Genomic DNA, 16,470 nt, shown 5'->3' with positions numbered 1-16,470 from the left:
TGAGCAAGGTCACGGGAAGGGGGGACCCGACAGCTGCGTGCGCTTAGGCCTGCTCTCCTGTGCCGTTATGAGACGGCGGCGCTGAAAGGGCCCCTTTTAAAACACGATCGCTTGCGTGTGTTATTCTGCAGCCGCTTCAGCGCTGTGGAGCGCAGTCTGCTGTCCAGTTTATCCAGAAACCCAGCGTGAGGAGGTGTACCTTTTAGTGTTCTCTGTGTCCATATACCCAATGTGAGGACGTATACCTTTTAGTGTTCTCTGTGTCTATACACCCAATGTGAGGAGCTATACCTTTTAGTGTTCTCTGTGTCCATATACCCTATGTGTGGAGGTATACCTTTTAGTGTTCTCTGTGTCCATATACCTAACATACAGAGGTCTTCATTTTAGTGTCCTCTGTGTCCATATACCCAATGTGAGGAGATATACCTTTTAGTGTCCTCTGTATCCATACATCCAATGTGTGGAGGTATACCTTTTAGTGTTCTCTGTGTCCATGTACCTAACGTGCAGAGGTTTACATTTTAATGTCCACTGTATCAATAAACCCATTGTGAGGGTGTCTATATTTTATCTACATTTTAGCTCTGCCAGTTCCCTTAATTTTCACACTGGGGTTTCTCATCTTGAGGCTCTGTGCTGTGGATGGTTGTCTGGTTGACTGGTAGCTTAGCATCGTCCCTTCTCAAATCTGAAATGGCAGTGTAAACGCCTAATAAGAGAGAGCTCCGTTGCCGTGCCAACTGTTCAGGCAGGGATAAGGGGGGTCATAGGTGCACGTGGTTCCTGCACATAGAAAAACGTCAAGTTTTTTTATTTTTTTTCTCTCTGCACCGCCACAGAATTCCGACTGAAGGCCTGATATCCAACGCCTCTCACGTCCCTTATCTTCAAAACTCCAGACACGGCGTTTCTCTGCTTTTTGGCGAAACGCGGGGAGCCGCGGCCCTCCTCGCGCGGTTCCGGGGAGGGGGGGCCTCCGATCCCGCCGTGCCACCCGCCCGTCCCGGCTCCCCCGGTTTTCCCTCTCCGCTCCGGCGCTCTCCTCCGGCCGCTAATCTGGGATGTGAGAGATGTGAGAGCGCTCACGGTTCAGCCAATTACAGCCCGGGCCCCAGAGACCGCCGCAATTTGTCTGCGGAGCGCCGGGCGCTAATTTCGCGCGGAGCGCGGGCGATTTTCATATTAATGAATCTCGCGGGACTCCGTCCATTAGGGGCCTAATGTACCGTCGTGAGGACACTGAGCAAAATTGTTACCCAAAAAAAAAAAAAAAAGGCCAATTCGATGTGTTTCTGAAATGTGAGCGTGTTCCACGCCGGAGAGACGTGTGGGGGGCTGGTTTTTTTTTTGTTCTCTCGGCATGAAGCGCCATTAAAATGCGACCCGCATCTCGTTGCTTCGCTACCGTATCATTTCTGCTCCAAAATCAGCTTCCTTAAGCGTATGTAATGAATACCCGGTGTTTTTGTTGCATATGTTCTGCTTTTTGTATGTTCTGCAGTCTATAGGACCGCCATTCTCACCGGGGAGAAAAGCAGGGTCAGCTGACCGCATGGAAGTGGGTTCTTGCCCACTGAGTTTGAAAGCTTGCTTAGAAACGTCTGGGTCTAAACTACATGTGTCAGACGCAAGGCCTGTGGGGCTTATGCAGCCCCCCCTCAAATTTTGATCCAGCCCGCATATCAATTCAGATGATCGATGAAATATGTCCCCTAAAATGGCGTGGAAGTTTAGTCTGTGGCGATATTCATTCACAGCGCACGGTGCGTCCTGCACTGCTGCAGTCACACTACACAGCATTTGTGACGGGAAGGGCTTGGCCGTAAATCCTACCCCTCCCCCTCCCCCCCCCCCCAATCGGATTGCTTCCCCGATTCCCCCCCCCCACACTCAGTGACTTGAAGTGATTTTAATCTAATAGATCTTCCTCACCTAAGCGCTAGCAACCCAGAGGTTTACAAAAAGTACAGCAGCGTAGAGAAGTTCAGCCAGCTGTTGCCAGCGATTCACAGCAATGGCGCAAAGCAAAACTTTTCACAACGTACCGTGATGCTCAGCTAGCAAATTAAAACAGTCATATTTGTCAAAATTATTTGTTAAAATTAGTCAAAAGCTTTCATGCTTTTTAAAACGTTTTTCTTTTTTTGTTAAACGTGAAGGTAAGTATGTCGTATCCACCCCTGAAACAAACAGCACAGGAGCCAACCCCGTTCTTTTCATTTGCGTTTGCATAAGCTATGTCAGTAAAATAGAGGAGTCGTACATGTTGCAACGTTCGTAATGATCAAAACAGGCTAGCCAGTCATTTTTCCTTCTGTTAAACATGACGCTAATAATAGGTTTGTTGCTCCTGTGCTGTCAAACGCAATTGTTTTAATTTTCTATTTGAGCATATAACGGTACAGAACAAAAACTGGAAGCTTTGTGTCATTGTTGTCAGTCGCTAACAGCTGGCAGAACACCACTGTAATCACAACCACGATCGCAATCCAACAAAGTCCACAATCACACACCCCCCCCACCCCACCCCCCCTCCTCCCCCTGCGATCGCATTTTGTAACAGTACTACATTTCTGACTCTTGATTTGTTTCACGATTCTCTACATGGCCTTCAGCATAATTGAGTTTGACGTGCTCTGAACGTTCGACATCTCTACTGGCCTTTCATTCACAAAATGCTCTCTGTTTCTCTGTGCTAAGCAGCATCCACACCTCAGCCCTCTGGGAGGGGCTGCAGACATTCCCTGTGTGGACTGGTATGCTCAGTATGCTTATTAACTTTGCATGAGAATGAATGAAACTAACACCTTTTTCTTTTCTTTTTTTAACGATGTGAAGTTTCCTGACTGGTTTGGTATTCTTTGGCTTGGCTTGGTAAGCAGTGCACTCATTGGCTTATTGGGCGACGGAGGAGTGCACGCTCTGTGGGTGTGAGGTTACTTCTTCCGCCCCCGAGCCCCTCTCGGTATGCTTGGCCTTCACGTACGTCTGGCATCTCGACGTCTTTGAGAAAACTGGGTCATCGGCGCGGCGCTTTTCACACAGGCGCGCCGCGCGCTAGCCGATCACACGGAGCCGCCCGGAGAACAGAGAGGCGTTTGAACCTCCATTTCTCCGCCGCTTAATTGGCAGGGAATTAAAAAAGCTCTGGGAAATTAGGACGGACGGCCGCTGACCGCCGCCGCGCTCTGCGCTGACGGGCCCGGGAAGACCCACGCGAACCGCTGTCGTTTCGAGGAAGCGCACGCCGACGGACGTTAGCGGGCATCGGAAAACGGAGTGGGCGGGCGGGCCCGGGGGGGGGACCATCGATCGCGAAAAGGCGAGCGAAGCTAAATCGGGTCCCCTCCGAATCTGCAGGACACCCGCCCTCACCGGGGGGGAGAAGAATGGCATTTTAATGGATTAATTATCTTTTACTACGTAAAGTGGAAGCAGGTTTTATTACGGCGGGTGAATTATCTGCGCGGCTGCCGGAGTCTGATCCGATCCCGGACGAGCCCTCCGGCGGTAGCCGTCTCTCGCGTGCGTGCGACCGATCACTCGGGCTTCCGGGCCCCCTTCTGGAAGGACAGACGGACGGACGGCGGGGGCGGTTCTCGGCTGGGGGGCCCTTTGCGCAGCCCCCGTGCCCAAACGAGAAGGGAGAAGCGGGCTACCGGACGCGGGGGCGCTCGGCGAGAGCAGGCCCGAGCGAGCCGTTTGCGTTTCGCCGGGAGGGGAGCGCTCGAGTCCTCGCCTGAACCGCCCGGAGCAGGCCTGAACGCTCGGCCTGAACGCTCGACCTGAACGCTCGACCTTGCGCGAAACGTCGTCGATCGGTAACGTTTCACTCAAGCAGGCCCGCACGAAGCATTCTTGGCCACGGACGCGGTTCACGTGCGTTGAAAGGAATGCAGGGAAGCGCTGTTTCTGAGAGAAGAGGGGGAGAATTCGTCCGAGGCCCTTCAGCGCATTCCGATTTTCCGTTCTGAATTCCTCCCCCGGGGGGACAAGGTAGCGCGTTGCCCTCGCGGGGCCAAAGGGTTCGTCTGGGGACGGGAAGCAATTACAGTAGCGCCGGCCCGCGTTGCATCACAAGCAGGAGTCCCATGCGAAGCAGAAAGTTCCAGGCTGATCTTTTCAGAGATTTCCCGGCCCATTTCCCTGTCCTGCTCGTCTGTTATACAGTTCTTGGCTCGCGAAGGAATTTTCCGTTGAAATCTGCGATATGACGGTTTTTCATCGCTGGCAAATGCTATGTTGTTTTTTTTTTCCCCTCAGCAGTGGGAAGCCAAAACACATGTAGCCAGATCCAAAGTAAGCAGCCATTATCCTGGAAACATGGATTCACTGGCCTGTGAGGGAACACAGAGAAAACAATTATATATTACATTATGTGTCAGTGGGGCCAAACCTTAAAGATATTTTCCTGTTTTGAAATGTCACACGAGACATTGCGCCCAGCCTTACCAGGATGCTGAATGCTGGCCTTTCTTGGCCCTTGTGTCTCCTCCTGTCGAGTTTTTCCAGTTAATATGTGAGAGACCAATGTGAGGGGAGCTTCTCTGGCCTGGCTCGCGACGTGAAGCATTAGTGGTTTTTCCAATGCTGCATTATTACTGTGGCAAATTACAAGCCACCTCACTTGACCCGGTGCTATGATCATATAACGCTGTGAGCTTTTAGATTGAATTAGCGTCGAGGTCTCGATGTGTAGCTTCGGTGTTGAGTGGAGCATGCAGTGGTGGGCTCGCGGCTTTATTAGAGTGCACTTTGTCCACTCCTGGTTTTACGGATGAAAAAAGAAACGCATTATCTCCTGTCTATCTGTCCATACAGCGAGGACATTTAGATCCGTAATTGCACGCGATACGGAATGAAGTTGGAACTGTATTTCTAGATATCCATGGACAAGAGGGAATTTTGATGTACATTACGAGACATTCATTATAAAGATACATTTTGCCAGGCCGTCAGCTGTTGAGGTGCAGTAATGAGAACCAAAATGTGAAACGGCTGGGACCGAAAGTGACTCACAGACGGTCAGCTCCTGAGCAGCATGCCCTGTTTTCAATATTCGTCCTCAGCTGAGATTTCAAAGTGATTATGTTGCATCAAAAATACAGTATGGAAAGTACAGTTACGGGCTGCTAGCTTTAGCTTAGCGCTGGTGGAACCGACCTACACTAGCCGCTGATAGTTCAGCACCAGCGGGTTTCATTCGACTGGATAGCCTTCCTGAAAGCATGACAAAATTCTGTAACATAAGCATGATTATTCACAAGCGTGTCAATCCATTGTCGCATTGACTTTTATTTATTTATTTATTTAGCATCTCTACATGGTTTAGCTTTGTGTATCTATTGCAGCAGAGTCATTGGCCTCCCGCTGCATAGCTCAATTGAAGGCCACCTTCCCCCATCAGCAGCTTATTTCCAAGGTGGGAATCGTGCATATTATGCCTTTAAGCCATCAGAACAATTTGCCGTATCTTTAAGCCATCAGAACAATTTGTCTCCCTGTTGTCAACAACCGTGGACGGCTAATTTTCTCGCCTGGATGGCTACTGACGGCTAAATTTGGGGACTCTCTTCTTTCCCATAACTTTTTGAGGAGACTTGATTTTGTATGTTAACCGTCCTCACCCCCCAATGAGGATAATGCACTACGCTGTGTGAAACCGCTCGGTCATTCAAAAATGACAAGAGGCATTCGTCTTCTCAGTCTGCACTGTTTGGAATACAAATCTGAAACGGATTAGCATGAACGCCAGGAAAAGTTATTGCCGCTGCCTGTATTGAAACGCTTACAGAACTAATCTAAAACAGTACATTTGACACAGCCGTTTGCAGCAGTCATCACAAGCGCACACCAGACTCCCCGTTTTTTTCCTTCCTCCTGCAATCTATCGTCTTCACAGTTCCAGCGGACAAAAAAAATGCTTTATCAACTGAGGAAATCAATTGAATTAAGGCAAATGTACAATTGTTGTAAACAGTTTTGTGGACGATTGGTTTTTCTCAGTATTTTTTTGTCTCCGTTCGTACGTGTCTTTTACGCTCCGTCCTGTCGTTACTTCCTGTTGGGGAAGTTGCCGCGGAGATTAGCATCTGCGGCTTCTGTGATGATCTGCCGTCGGCGCGGGGCGTGTGGAATCGGTTACGGGCTGCCGTCCTCACATGATCAATGGCCGACACCTCATTAACTGTGCGTTTGCGGTTTTGTGAAGGGAGGGATGGGGGGGGGGCGGAGGGGCCCTGGCCGCCGGTAGCCATGCAGTTAATGTGCCCATTTCGGGTCTTCTGTCACTCAAGCCCCCCCCCCCCCCTTCCAAAGCCATCTGCCATGCCTGTTCACCAGCCCCCCCCCACCCCCCCCCACCCCCAGTCCTTGTTGGCTTTGATTGGCTGATTGGGATCTGGGGGAGTTGGCATTGTATCTGTCTAATGAGTTCCCTGCACATATTACCATAGCTAAGTAAACGACTGCTTTACAGAGTAAATAAGATGCATATTAAATGCATTGCTGTTGGGGACAAGAACAGGGTAATCAGATAGTGTTGTTAACATGGAGAATAATTATAAGGTGCTTAATTAACAAGTCTGGATGTTTCTCTATTGCAAACGATCAGATCAGATATTTAGAACCGCTTCTGCCTTTAGTAGGAAATTAAAGTTCTGCTCATCTACTTTTTTAAATGATGAAAACGGAGCAGCGCATTAAATATTCAGCAGCTATTTTTCAAAGATAATGCACCGAGAAATGTGCCAAATCTGATCTGTCACATGTATGCGAATACGTTCTGGCAATTGCCAAGATTTGAAGGGAATGCAATTAGATTGTTTTCATTTTGTAGATGAGTGATTTTTGGGGTGAAATGATTTCGATAAAGGAACCGCCGTCGATTCTTCAAGCCCTTTGAGTGTAAATATGTTTTTATACCTGGAACCGGATATTATTTTGCTTCTGCGTACTTGCATACAGCTGTGCCGTGACCGTCTTTCAGTTAGAAGGGAAATGTTTACACATTTGATTACAGACTGGAGTGATTCACTATGCAGCGCTCACAGGACTATTTGGGTTGAAAACAACCGGGTCTGGCAAAAAATCAGGCAAATTTAAGATGCTCGATCACTTAGCAATAAGACATTTATTATAAATGAACTCATATCTGAGCTAAAATTAGACTGCTTGTTTTTTAACAGAAACCTGGTGAAATAATGACCGCCCCGCTGCTCTTGTTGAGGCGTCTCCTCTGCGCTGTAGTTTTGAATATCCTGTAAGGCAAGGTAAAAAGGCGGTGGGGCGGCTTCTGTTCGTGCTGATGCACCAGGTGTCAGGAACATCATGACATATTGCTAAAATTCCAACCCCCCGTACTTGTAATTGCATTGTGTCGGTCCCCCAAGCAACGTCCTGTCTTTTTAGACGAATTGACTGAATTGTTGTCCGTTATCGGTACAAATTACGGTGACATCTTGGTCGCAGGTGATTTTAATCTGCATGTAGATAACAGACAAGCTTTTTATTTTTTCCTAAATCGGTAAATGAAAATTAGAATGCTAGCAATAGTTTTATGACAAATCTTTGGAAATTGACATGTTACTGTAATAATAAACAGTTGGTTATCCATCTGATGTGGTTGCTGTACTTAAGTTATGTTTGCTTGGCCTATCTTCTTAGTAGTCAGCAGGATTCATTATTTACCATGGATTATCTCAAAAAAACTCTCATAAATGGGGTCTAAGCAGTATGGGGCAATGGTGCAGTATGAATAAAAACAGATCTATTACAGCGAGTGAAACTTATGTCCCACACTTGTTAAATATCAGTTAAGTAAACATAGGGCTGAAGAGTTAGCAAAACTGACATTAGTTGAACAGTTTAATTGAGTGCATTCATCTGGGCTTGGACCCCTAATAAAGAATCAGTGACATGACATTTTGTCGGAATGCAGTATTTTCCTCAGAGAACAATTAATACATACACGTTATGTGAATACTCTGTCTCCTTTATTGGCGTCTCAGGTTTCATCAATATCATAATAAAGCTATAAATGAATTACTTTGACATGACTGCATGGGTACATAACTATAGGCTATATGGCAATATGGAGCATCAGTTATGTACCTATATTATTTCTTTGCTGCCAATGGTTTTGTCTGGATTTAAAATGTGACCTTTGGTGTATGGTAAGCCCTCTGACTAATCGGAAGAGTTGGTAAGGCTCTCTTGTATATTTGATAAAAATGTATTTTCTAAGACTGAATATACTGTACACCAGTGGCAACCAATCTGGTTCCTGGAGATCTACTGTGCCATAGGTTTTCGGAAGGTCTTAGGAAGTGTCGATTCAGAACGTTAGAGGATCTTTGAGGATTGCTGCTGTCATTTGTGAAGTCACTGACACTACAGTCCCTCTCCCAGTCGAAGGTGTGCCACTCAATAATGTCCCCTAGAAATTTTGACTGACAGTCCAGATTATATTACTCAAATTATGTTGAGTTATATCTGCAGAGAATGTATTGTGTGCATTTATATGGCCCTGTTGTATTTGTGTGACCTTTACCATGTACATTACATGAATTGTTCCTAGAATGAAAGAATCACGAACTTGTTCATGCGTGCAGTGCTGTAGGATTACGTCATTATGTCATTCGGTGTAACCAACCATTGTCATACAGTGTAACCATACTGTAGTTTTAGAAGAACAATGTTGTATTCTGACTTAGGCGTTCAGCAAGAATCTCATTTTACAAGCATTTCTTTTTCTAATTTTCTAGTTGTTTTCATTTCCCTACAGGAATTTGTAATTAAAGCTTGTCAAAAATTAAGAGGCATCGTGTGAAACGCTCAAAATTGCATTATTCATGGTAGTTTAATTGGACGTTTCTGAGCTGGTGTGCGTTTCCGCAAGTCCTGTTTGATGTTTAACCAATTTTGTTTATGAGGTTTTTTAAAAAAAAAAAAAAAGAATTATTCTTTTTCTTATCTTTTTTTCGACGCCCGGCAGGGCGACAGATTATGTCACGGGACAATTTGCGCGGCCACGCTTGCGTGAAGTCGCGCGATTAAACGGACGTCCGCGGGAACGTGTGCGGCCCCCGAGGGGGGTTTCGCACATACGCTTTAAAATATGTATTTCCATTTCATATCAGGCTGTTCGCACGTACGCCGTGAGGTCAGAGTCCTTAAGGTCCGCACCAATCCCGCGTCCTCCAATCGGCAGTGTCTCCGCTCGAAGGGCAACGCCAGATCTCCCGTAGACCCGCGGAACCGAAGGCAGAATAACGGCGCGTCTCTCGTCCCGGGCCTCGGCGAATCGGACGGAGCGATGCGGCGTGACAGGAGAAGTTGATGCGTGTCATGAGGGCCCCCCCCCCCCGATCCGTATGGGAAGACAAACTTACTCTCTCTCTATCTCTCTCTCTCTCTCTCTCATTCTCTCTCTCTCTATATCTCTCTCCCCCCTCTCTCTCTCTCTCTCCCTGTCTCCCTCTCTCTCTCTCCCCCCCCCTCTCTCTCTCTCTCCCTCCCTCCTCTCTCTCTCTCTCTCTCCCTCTCTCCCCCCCCTCTCTCTCTCTCTCCCCCCTCCCTGCTTGACATTCCGCGCCGCAGCCTGACCCGTAATCTGCTCCCCGCCCCCCCCGACGCCCCGCGCGTGCGTAACGCGTTCGGAGTCTGTCCTGTCCCCCGCGCTCGCCGCTCTTGATTTATCTCCATTCCCAATCAGCCGGTATTCTTAAAACTAATTAATTCTTTTAATTTTGATCTTATAATATATAACCCCATGCGGTGCGGGACAAGTGAGCCAGACTAGCCAGGCGGAGAGGATAGGGCGATGGGCGGTGGGGGGGGAGGGAAGGGGGGGGGGGCTTCACACAATAGATTTTAATTGTAAAGACAGACTGCAATCAACAGTTTTTCCCCCTCATAAAATCATTTCCTTTTTTTTTTTTTTTTCCCTAATCGTGCCTTGAATTTGCTTAGCGGTACAACTACGGGAGTGTGATTACACAGGCAGGACTAGGCGTCCGTGATTGTCCACCTCTCCGACAGCAGGTTTTGTTTAACCTCAGGAAATGAATTAATTTGTCTTTAAAAAAAAAAGAAAAAAAAGAAGAAATTTAAACTAACTTCTCTCTCTTTCGTGGGTAATTAGATGCTGCTAGTTTTGTGCGTTTTACCGGGCGGGGCAACCTGCTCTCTTTGTGCGGGCTAGCCTCCCGTGCTCACCCCTCACACGCTCCGACATCCTCACTCGCTCTCTCACCCGCGCAGTCGCTACATTCGCGCTGAGCCCCTGTGATTCGCTTACACAGCCTTTAGTGCTCTTAAATCCTTCCGCTCTCATGTGTAAAAGTGGCTAGAAGCCTCACGTTTATAACCGTGCTCTTTCTGATGTTTTGTTTTAAAAAAGCAATGGATGGAACATTTCACAGAGCGGGTGACAGGTACTGTACAAGTGTCGCTCAGTGTTACTGAGGTCAGCCTGCTGTTGGTGTGCCAGAACTGGGTTCGCTGGCCCAGGTGTGACTCCAGCCCCGTGTGTGGCACATTCTCTGGGGCCGCAGGGCGGAGGGCGAGGGGTGGGTCACTGGCGCAGCGGTTCTCAAAAAGGAGTGCGTTTAGGTCGCGCTTCCGATAAGAAGTGATGGCTGTCTTTGGTTTCTGCGGTCGTCTGAATCCTCGGCTTCTGCCGCCCAGGAGGAGCATATTCATCAAATCACGGTTCGCTCTGTGCGACGTAAGATGCGTTATCTTCACTTGGAAATAGACTTTGCGGTAATGGAGGCACGATTAGATTACGAGAGCCATATAACATGATGATTTAGCGAATCTTTAAACGAGAGTCCAAAGCAAAAAAAAAAAAAACGCTCAGTCTGGTAAGTTCACGCCAGGCCTGGTTACCCACACAGCTCTGCTCAGCAGCAGTAGTCCCAGTGCCTTCTCCAGCCCGCTGGTTGTCTCTGCAGTCCTGTTAACCACAGTGAACGGGCATGAGTTAGCCCAGAGAAACATCAGACCGGACTGTAAACTTTCCAAGAGGAGTCTCACTTTCCCCACCCGTCCTGACTTCATCATCCTTATTAAACTAACATGACAACGTTTTGACTAGCCCCAAACCTCTGTAGCTGTTGTGCTGACTATATTATTAGATGACTGGTTGTTTGTTATTAATATTATGTTCATCCAAAGCATTTTACAACTGCGTCACATGGTCTTGTGAAGTATATTGCAAGGATGAGAGGTCTGTTGCGTGTTCACACAACGTATATATATGCCCAAATAAAAACTGAGCACCGTCTACACCATAGAGAAGGGCGTTTGTGACAGCTCACTCTGAGACCAAGGGCATGTTGCCTGGAAAAAAGCTTTTATCTAGATGGGCTTCTTCTGCAGTCGTCAGTCTGAATTTGGCCCGGTTCGTTTAGATGCGTTTACCGCACTCGCTCTCCAACATCGAGTCGGTTGATTCGCGTGCAGACGGAAGGAGTGAGGGCTTCGTGCCTTTTGTCATCGTTACAGACGCCCCGCCGTTTGAGAAACTCCGCTGACCTTTAGGAGGAAGCCGGGACTCCGGCTGGCGGTCCCCTCCGCGGGCCGAGGCGCCACCGCGTCCTCAGACGCCTCGCCGCCTCGCCGTACGCCCTCCCGCGCTGGACGGGACGTCAGGGGGCCGGGGTAATCGAAGCAGATTGTCACGTCAAGAAAAGCTTGCAGCGTGGCAGCTCGGGCTTTGAAGAGGAGCGGGAGACCGCACATCTCAATCGCTCCAGCGCGGAATGCAGATGTGTTTTCGTAGCGCGTTCGTGACGGCACAGTACGCGGACCGGTACGCGCGCGGTTGGCGCGTCGTCCGGGTAGCGCGACGCGCGGCGCTAACGCATCGTGAATAAATCTGAGTTACCTAGCGGGAGGGGAGGGGGGGCGCCAGATTGGCATGACTCCCCGTGACACGTTTCCCGAGCCGCGGGGAGCGCGTTCCTTTGCCGTGGCGCACGTAAGGGGAATATGAGATTACGCGCTAACGTGATTTGGGGAAGGGCGCGATGCCAAGGAGAACATGGCGGCTCTTCAGAGAGCCTCTTATCGCCGCGCTTCCCTTTTCTCGTTCGCGAGTCGTGTCGGGCGCGGACAAGGGAAACGGGATTTGACGGAGCGGAAGGGGCGCGGACTCGGACCCTGCTTCGACGGCGAGTCGTCCGTCTTTGAACGCGCGGTGTACCGGGGAGCGAATCGATCGGAGGCATGTAGATGTTTCCAGTGTGAAAGAGGCTAATGATTTCACTGTGTTCTCTCTCACCCCCTTAACCCTCACGGAAATGCAGGTCCAGGGATGAGACCGCCCACTGAGTGTGTGTGTGTGTGTGTGTGTGTGTGCGTGTGCGTGTGCGTGTGCGTGTGCGTGTGCGTGTGCGTGTGCGTGTGCGTGTGCGTGTGCGTGTGCGTGTGTGGCTCTTTCTGTGGGTGACATACGGTATTGAGGATTCCAAACATTAATTGAACTAAAATGCCTTCCACAGGAAATGGCCAAAATCCTCAGTCACCCGCGGGTGTACGCCTTCCTGCACGTCCCCGTCCAGTCCGGCTCCGACAGCGTGCTGATGGACATGAAGAGGGAGTACTGCGTGGCCGACTTCAGGCTCGTCGTCGACTTCTTGAAAGACAAGTAAGTGGTGAGGCGTGCCGCGCTACGCGGCCTATAAGGAAAGCCAGTTCTCAGGCCGTACGCGATTCGGCCATGTCACTTTCTCAGCCGCTGTCCCTTCTCCGTCTGTTACCGTCTCTGCTTTCTGCCTGTCTGAATAAAGCAGGAAATACAGACTGCCCGCTATCCATTAAAAAAATAAAAAGACAAGTGAGCCCCTGTGAAAAGGGAGGGGAAACCCCCTGCCCGAGGGGGCGGAGGTGACGGGCGCGAGGTTTTCTGAGCCGTTTGTTTTGCCGAGCGTCAGAAGGCCTCGATGGGGTCGTTGCGCTCCCTCAACCCCCCGAACCCAGGGCTTGCACTATCGGCCCCGAACCCTCGAGCCCTCGCCCCCTCTGCCCCTCGTCTTCCTCGTTCTCGCTGTGAGACAGGCTGGTGTGTCCGCTCGTTGATGCCAAACCAGAAATGAAATTGCAGTGTAAATGGTAATGGTAAATGGACTGCATTTATATAGCGCTTTTATCCAAAGCGCTTTACAATTGATGCCTCTCATTCGCCAGAGCAGTTAGGGGTTAGGGGTTAGATGTCTTGCTCAAGGACACTTCGACATGCCCAGGGCGGGGTTTGAACCGGCAACCCTCCGACTGCCAGACAATCAGTCTTACCTCCTGAGCTATGTCGCCCCAGTGTAGAAACGGCATGTAGCCCAGCGCTAACCAGCGGTTATATACGGAAGCGTACAGAACGGAAGCGTACATGTCCGCCGGTCACTTGGTCTGGTTTTATCGAGCCGCGGTTCCCATTCAGCCTCCGGTGCACAGGCCCGTTTGGGAGAAATGGGATCGAGGCGAGTCGGTCTTGCGGTGGCACAGGGACTCGTGTGGCTTTACGTGAGGGTCGGCCAAAAAACGCTTTACGGCAGAGGCAGCGGTGGTGACTAACCAACGAACTGAAAAATGAGCGTCCTGACATTTCGTTAGTTAACGCCCGGGGCCTGCTAACCACAGGCCTTCTACTTTAGCGCTTTTTGCGAAGGAGGCGTCCCGCTCCGTCTGTGAGTGTAAGAGGGAGAGGGAGATTCGAGGCTTTGAGTTGTGTAAAGCGTAAACGCTGTGCACAATTTTGCCTGACCCATTTTATCAGAAGGCTGGAAGATTGCTCTCGCCAGAAAGAAAGCCTCACCTCCAATTTCCCTCTCCCTCCAGCATATTGCTTCCCAAATTTCAGAGCCCCCCCCCGTCCCAAACGGATTACCTTTCCTGATTCGTCAGGCCCCTGCTATCGAGAGCGGACCGTGTCATCAGCACTTTAAATGGGCGAGGCTGCACACCGCTGAAACGGTTTACCCCTGACCGCGGGGTGGCTCCGGCTGCTCCGTGACATCACCGGCGGCGCTCGACCTGCCGCCGGAGGCCCGGCCCCCCTTCCCTCGCGCGTGGAAATTGGGGCACGGCAACGGGGATCTTTCGCCCCGACGACCACCCGGGGGCGGGTTCATTAACCCAGGGCCCGCCCCCCCCTGTCCGCGGGAGCGGGCTGCGGTGTGGAGATAGGCCTGTCCAGCCTAATCCGGGCGGCTCGGCGCTAATGGGAGCTGACATCAGCCCCCAACAGCCGGAGCGCGCGCGCGAAGGCACGCCGAAACCAGCCCGCTGGCGGGGCGGCGGACCCCGTGGGGCCCCGGCGCAGAGTGGGGGGGGGGGAATCTTCCCAGCGCTCGGCCTGCAGGTGCCGTGATATATCACATGACCCGCTTCTGCTGCGGAGCGTAGTAACCCCGCAACCTGAACCGCTCGACTCGGCACGTCGCATACGTGTGGCGTGTGAAACGCGGCATGTTGCAGCGTTCTCCACGCTTCCAGAAGCCGTGTTCCCAGCTCAGTGCTGCGGGCATCTCTGACTGCGGTGAACGCCTGCGCGACGAACACGAAAAGCTGTTCGGGAGACAAAAGACAAACATCGTACTCGCAAAGTTTTATGTTGTCGAGAACATGTTCTTCACAGTGGTGTTGTTTTGCTTTTTAAAATGTTTTTCATCAGTCCGTGTGTGAGGGAACGATCCGTGCGAACGAGGCCTGCCTGCAGTGTTGACTCCGATGATTGTGGGGGTGGGGGTGAGGGGGGGGTGCAGTCCATGCGTCAGCTTTTAATGTGTTTTGGTTAGGATGTGGGGAATAAATAGTCCGTATCTGCGCGAGGAGGCTAACAATGGAAAACGGTGACCCCCGGACTCCGGTTCAGTCCGTCCTGCTAACAATTAGTGTTTGTGCAGCGGAGCGGAGCGGGCGGGGCCCGGGGCCTGCGGAGACGTGCCAGGGAGCGCGCCCGGGCTCCTGTGATGTCGCTCTGACCGCGGCGTTTGGCGTGTGCCGGGGTCCCGCGGACTCGGCGTCGGGCGTCCCGCCAGGCCCCTCCGCCCGCGCTCACGTCAACCTTTGTTTTATTTCCTCCGTTCCCCTTCTCCCGACCCCTCCTCTTCCTCCCTCCGTCCCCCCGCTCCCGCTCCCTTACCGCCACCCCCCACCCCCCCCCGCCCCCCTCTCCTTCATGCCGGAGAATTGGCAGCCGTTCCCAAAACAACAGCTGGATTTGACATGAACCAGGAGGGTTCGTGCGGGGAGAGGAGAGATCGTCTGGGTGCAGGGAAAGAGAGAGCGAGAGAGAGAGAAGAAGGGAAAGAGCGAGAGAAGGGAGAGAGAGAGAAGCGAAAGAGAGTGTGAGAGAGAGAGGGATAGGTTGTCTGAGACCTGCGTGCGGGAGAGCGGACCGCCTGTGGAAAATGCGTAAAAGGACACTGCGTGCGGAGGTGGCTCGGGGAAGTCGCAGTCACGCTCGGGGTCCTGCCCGGCGGCTCCGAAAGGCGGTAATTATCGCGGCCCTTCTTCACCATGACCCACCGCCGTGTCACTCTGACATGTCCGTTCGCCTCCAGGAACACGCTGTTGTTTGCGAGCAGCTTGCTTCTGTCTTCCGTCACGACCCCCTAATTGTTGGCGATGCGACCGCTGTTGCCTTGGCGTCTTGGCAGGATCCTCTTGGCAGCTGCCTGGACAGTGTGGACAGTGTAGTTGGTCTTTGCGTGACACTTTGGGTCTGCTTAGTGTTCAGGGATTGTTCTGGTCTCTAGAACATGGCCTGAGCTGTTTATCTGTCTGTTGGATCAATGGGGTAATGAGTCAAGCTGGGTGTTTGTCACGAAAACTTTTGTCATGGAGAGGTCATGGTAAAGTTGTTGAAAATCATGGAGAAAAAAAAAACCAGCAAGCTGAAATCACAGAGTATTTTAAAAAAACATAAATGTATTAGTAGGAAATGGGTGAAATAACATGTGCTACCTGCAGCAACAGTAACAAGTACTTGAAGTTTAAAAAAAAAAAATCAGCAGGCAGGTGCCGCTAGGAACAAATGCTAGTAAAATGCATTAGTAGGCTGGTGCATCTATGGCTTCGGCCTGTCACAGAAAGGAAGAGCATGCTTTTTCGCCTGTAGCGAAAATGTGTTAGAGATAGCACATGCTTAAATTACATTAGTTAAATAATGAAACAGGGTTACCGTGTGTCTTGTTATTGTTACAACATGTTGTACTTTGCAAGGTTTGAGTCTTTGATAGAGCACCTGTTGTCACTGACAGCATTACTGTAATGGCAAAAGGAGTGCTTGGCGTGAACACTGTTGACAGGGGCCGTCAAACATCCGATTGCAACGCCTGACAAGGACTTGGATCTTGATCCCGGAGCATTCCAGAATCTGTACGCATTGTTGCACTTTGTTTCTCGTAGCATATGACAGTACGATTAAAATGCTCAGGCCCTGTATTCATCACGCTGTAGGCC

General features: G+C 50.5%; 1 protein-coding gene across 4 annotated transcripts in view; it reads left to right on the top strand.

Moving 5' to 3' along the window:
* The window catches only part of cdkal1 (CDK5 regulatory subunit associated protein 1-like 1), a 373,644-nt gene that overhangs the window by 198,566 nt on the left and 158,608 nt on the right, over positions 1–16,470 (top strand). For all 4 annotated transcript variants that reach the window (XM_064308720.1, XM_064308705.1, XM_064308712.1 and 1 more), the window contains one exon: positions 12,513–12,658. In XM_064308720.1, the coding sequence (XP_064164790.1) occupies positions 12,513–12,658 (146 nt within the window). The remainder of the gene's footprint in view (positions 1–12,512; positions 12,659–16,470) is intronic.

This window comes from Anguilla rostrata, chromosome 1 (assembly GCF_018555375.3).
Source record: "Anguilla rostrata isolate EN2019 chromosome 1, ASM1855537v3, whole genome shotgun sequence".
In the NCBI taxonomy this organism is placed as follows: Eukaryota; Metazoa; Chordata; class Actinopteri; order Anguilliformes; family Anguillidae; genus Anguilla; species Anguilla rostrata.
The sequence above is the reverse complement of the archived record's forward strand: the minus strand, read 5'-3'. Positions and strand labels throughout refer to the sequence as shown.